General features: G+C 46.6%; 1 protein-coding gene across 1 annotated transcript; it reads left to right on the top strand.

Annotated features, from left to right (window-relative positions):
• The first annotated feature begins 3,685 nt into the window (after positions 1 to 3,685).
• On the top strand, positions 3,686 to 4,714 carry LOC119411399 (P2Y purinoceptor 14). The gene has a single exon (XM_037678343.1). The coding sequence runs from the start codon at positions 3,686 to 3,688 to the stop codon at positions 4,712 to 4,714; it is 1,029 nt and encodes a 342-aa protein (XP_037534271.1).
• The last annotated feature ends 182 nt before the right edge of the window (positions 4,715 to 4,896 follow it).

Here is a 4,896-nt window from a genome sequence, read left to right as displayed (position 1 = left end):
ATCCATCCATCCATCCATCCATCCATCCATCCATCCATCCATCCATCATCTTGTTCCAGAGTCAGATCTCTGGCGCAGCATCTTGAACAGGGAGGTCCAGACTTCTCTTCCTCCCACAGCCTCCTCTTCCAGCTCTTCTGGGAGGTCTCCAAAGCGTTCTCAGGCCAAATGAGCGACATAGTCACTCCAGCATGTTCTGCGTCTTCCCCAGGTCTCCTCCCAGTTGGACATACCCAGAAAACCTCCCTACGGAGGCGTCCATGGACTCTCATCCCAGGTGTGAGCCGCCCTGAAGACACCAACAAAACCACATCGTCTGCAAAAAGCTGAGACAAACCAGACCCCTTCCTCTTCACAATTGCACATTGAGATCCTGTCCATGAACAACAGAGACCAGGGACAGTCCTGGTTGAAACAAGCTTTGCATCGAGGATGCAGACACAGCTCCTGCTTTGGTTCTACAGGGACCAGATAGGACCGGATAGCCCACAGGAACAAACTACTACTGAATGCCTTGAGGAACACTGTTTTAAGTGGTTCCGAGCTCCACAAAACACATGTAGGCCGAACAGTCAAAACTCTCATGACCCCCTTAGAAACTCTACAAGGGTAAATATCTGGTCTATGACCTGGACTAAAGTTACCCTGCTCCTCCTGGATCCAAGCTTTGACATACCCTCCCTTCCAAAACTCTGGACTAAACTTTCCCAGGAAGCTGAGAAGTGTGATCCTCAATAGTTTGATCACACTCTTTGACTCGTGGCTTCTGAGGATCTGTGGGTTCAACCTGATGAAACAACAGGATGCCATCTCCACCTGGACCCAACCGCCACTGGAGAAGTCGAGGTTTGGTGTGATGTGAGCTTGGGGACCAAGCATGCTGGCTCCTGGTTTTAAATCCTGTCATAGCGCTGATACAGCACTTTTTTTGGGACTGGGACCTTGAGGATAATTTCGTTCCACCTCATGTACATGTGATGCGAATGACAGTACAGTATAGAAACTTGAACTTGAAGATATCCTGATGCATGCTCAATAATCCAGGTAGAAAAATCTAAAAAAGTTAAATCTGGTCCTCTGGACATTCAAAAAAACCTAAAACAAAGCAAAACAACAAAAAATGTAGAAACGTTTCGTCTCTCGTCCGAGAGACTTCTTCAGTCTGAGGTGCTGTTTTCAGCTCAGTCTCTTAAATAGCACCGTCTCAGAGTGGATCAACCAGTTTGCTGCTGACAACCAAAACCAGCTGATCACATGCTCAAGAAGGACCATCAGCCTGACAATTGATCATTAGCACACTGATGGCTGTTTACTACTCACAGAGGGCTGAGTGATACTAGCAATCACAGCATTGTAAGAGGGGGACAGTTGAACCCGGAGGCCTCCACCCCTGTTTAATGATGGACGGTTTCTTTTCACAAAGATGGCCTCCTTTACTCCTCTCTCAAACCATCGTTCCTCTCTATCAAGGATGTGAACATCTTCATCCCTGAAAGAGTGACCGCTGGCCTGGAGATGAGTGTAGACCGCAGAGTCCTGGCCTGATGATGTTGATCTTCTGTGCTGGTCCATCCTTTTGGCCAGTGGCTGTTTAGTTTCCCCGATGTAAGACTGATCACAGTCCTCCTGACACTGAACAGCATACACAACATTACTCTGTTTGTGCCGGGGGACTGGATCTTTGGGATGAACCAGTCTTTGCCGTAATGTATTTTGGGGTTTAAAAGCCACTGGGATGTTATGTTTAGAAAATAAACGTCTCAGTTTCTCTGATACTCCCTCAACATATGGAATGACCACTGGTCTGGGTTCCTCCTTTTCACCTGTTGGCTGACTGGAGTCCTGTTTGGGTTTCTTCTCTGCTTTCAGGAAGGCCCAGTTAGGATATCCACATTGCTCTAGAGCCTGTCTTGTGTGGGATTTCTCCTTCTGCCTGGCTCCTGAGCTAGTGGGGACGCTGTCTGCTCTGTGATACAGAGTCCTGATGACTCCTAACTAGCTGAAAACAGCACCTCAGACTGAAGAAGTCTCTCGGACGAGAGACGAAACGTTTCTACATTTTTTGTTGTTTTGCTTTGTTTTAGGTTTTTTTGAATGTCCAGAGGACCAGATTTAACTTTTTTAGATTGAACTTGAAGAGTTTTTTTTTTATAAATCTTGTCCCAGGTTGTTTTATTTCTTTTAGATCTCAGTCAGTCACAGCATCTTGTATCACGACCTGAACATGCTGTTTGTTTTAAAGGCTCAGTTTTCACATGGTTCAAGTCCTATTTAGCTAACAGGTCCTTTTCTGTTTCCATGGGTGTCTACTCTTCTTTCTCTGCACTTTTTGTTCGTGGTGGACCTCAAGGGTTCATTTTAGGATACATTCTGTTTTCTTTATACATCCTGCCTTTGGGATTAACATTTAGAAAGCATAACGTTTCTTTTCATTGCATCCAAATATATTTCCCTTTGAAAATGGATTTCTCTGCCCCACAGTAGTTTTTGTTCAACTGTCCACAAGATGTCAACAGCTGGTTCACTCAGAGCTGTCTGTCCTTGAATGAAAGCAAGACTGAAGTTGTCTTGTTTGGTAATCATACTTCTCTCAATGGGTTTGCTGATATTCATGACCCACTTGCTCCTCATTGTTCCTCCATTGCAGAAAAATCTTGTTCAGTTCTTCTAAATTTGAGAAGCAAATATCATCAGTTATTAAAACCAGTTTTTTTTTTAGTTATGTTTAAATGCCAAAGTGAAATCGTATTTTCCTCCAAAAGACCTCAAAACTCTAATCCATGCCTTCATCACCTCTAGTCTGGACTGCTGGGGCTTGAACAGTCGGCTCTCCATCGCCTGCGGTTAGTGCACGACGCTGCTGCACGTCATTTAACAGGAACCAGAGGGCATGACCACACCTCTGCAGTTGTATACACCAGCTGCCTGTTCACTTTCGTATCGATTCTTTTACAGAGCACAGATCCTCCAGCCTGAAGGTCTTGGAGCAGCTTGATCAGCAGCACCCAGACTCTGGACCAACCTGCCCCTGGATATTGGTTCTGCAGAGTCTATAGTTTTTTTTAAATCTCGTCTGAAAACTCTGTTTTACTCCGGCTTTTAACACAAGTTCAGTTTGAGTTCCATCAGAAGTTTTGAAGTTGTGATATTTTGTTGTTTTACTTTGTTTTGAACCAATTTTATTATTATACTTGTGGATTTTTAAAGTCTGAGCTCTTGGATTTTTTTTTTTTTATTGTCAGGTTTTCCTGTTTGGTCTTGACCTCCTTGTGAAGCATTTTGGCCAATGTTGTTTTTAAATGTGCTTCAAATATAACACTGACATCACTGACACCCTCAAACCAATGGCATCGCAATTTAGAATAAATTAACTAAACTAGACAACAACAAAACAACTAACAAACACAAGAAGACTTGGTACAGAGAAAATACAGAACCAGAACAGACACCAAATGAACTGAAATGACCTCAAAAGGTTTGAAACATCAACTTAAAACTGCCAACAAGGAAAATAACCAACAATAAAAGGTTAAAACATAAAGAAAACAAAAACAAAAGACAGAAACACTTAAAGCAACAGGAAAGAAACAGCCACAGAAGAAGCCATCTTTGCAGCGTTGGGTCTTGAACACAGAATCTTCATGGTTCATTGGAGTGAATTAATCTTCTGGTTGTTTTTCCAGGTATGGATCATCTGAACACCTCCAGCAACCAATCGGACTTCAGCAGCATCTTCACCAAGCAAGTCCTGCCCCCACTCTACCTCACCATCTTCATTGTGGGCCTGTGTCTGAATGGAGTGGCCGCCTGGATCTTCTTCAGGGTGCTGGCAGACTCAGGTCTGGTGGTCTACCTGAAGAACATAGTGGTGGCTGACCTCCTCATGCTGTCCTCCTACCCCTTCAGGGTGGTGGCTAGCATGGGCTTTGGCGGCGGGTACCTCCAAGCGATCAGCTGCCGCTACACTGCTGTGCTCTTCTACTTCTCCATGTATGTCGGGATCCTCTTCATCGGCTTTATCAGCCTCGAGCGATATGTCAAGGTGGTCCACCACACGCCATCTTCTTCCGCATCCTCCTGCAGGTCCAGATTTCATGGGGTGTCCATGCTGCAGCGACTGCAGAGCCCAAAGTTTGCTCGCATGCTGGCACTGCTCACCTGGGGGCTCCTCCTCCTGTGCTGCCTGCCTAACGCCATCTTAACGAACTGGCCGGTAAATAAAGATAAGCTCTCGAATTGCATGAAGCTGAAGACGCCGCTGGGCAAGCAGTGGCACCAGGTGTCCTCTTTCGTCAGTGTGTCCCTGTTCTGGGTGACGATGGTCTCTGTGGTCTTTTCCTACACTTCCATCGCCCGCCAGGTGTACAAGTCGTACCGCCGGGTGCGCCAAGACAACGGCGACATCTGCCGCAGGTCCAACCGGAGCATCTTCAGCATCCTGGCGGTGTTCTTCATCTGCTTCGTCCCGTACCACGTGTGCCGCGTGCCCTTCACTCTGAGCCAGATGCCGTGGTCTGGCTTTAGCTGGGACGTCCGCTTCCTGCTTTACCAGATAAAGGAGGGGACGCTCTTCCTGTCAGCACTGAACGTCTGCCTCGACCCTGTGATCTACTTCCTGATGTGCCGCACCTTCAGAGAGTCGCTGCTGAGGAAACTGTCAGGAAGAAAAAGGAGGAGGTCCCTGACCACGGCACAGAGTCTCAGCAACATCTAGGAGAGGAGACAGGAGAGGACAGAGGAGACAGGAGAGGACAGTGGGGACAGGAGAAAACAGACGAGATCAGAGAGGGCAAAATAGACAGGAGAGGACAATGGGGACAGGAGAGGACAGACAAGACAGGAGAGGACAGAAGAGACCACAGAGGACAGAGGAGACAGGAGAGGACAGAGGAGACA

The sequence above is a fragment of the Nematolebias whitei genome, chromosome 6 (assembly GCF_014905685.2).
Source record: "Nematolebias whitei isolate Nwh7 chromosome 6, NemWhi1, whole genome shotgun sequence".
Lineage (NCBI taxonomy): Eukaryota > Metazoa > Chordata > Actinopteri > Cyprinodontiformes > Rivulidae > Nematolebias > Nematolebias whitei.
This window is presented reverse-complemented; position numbering and strand designations above follow the sequence as displayed.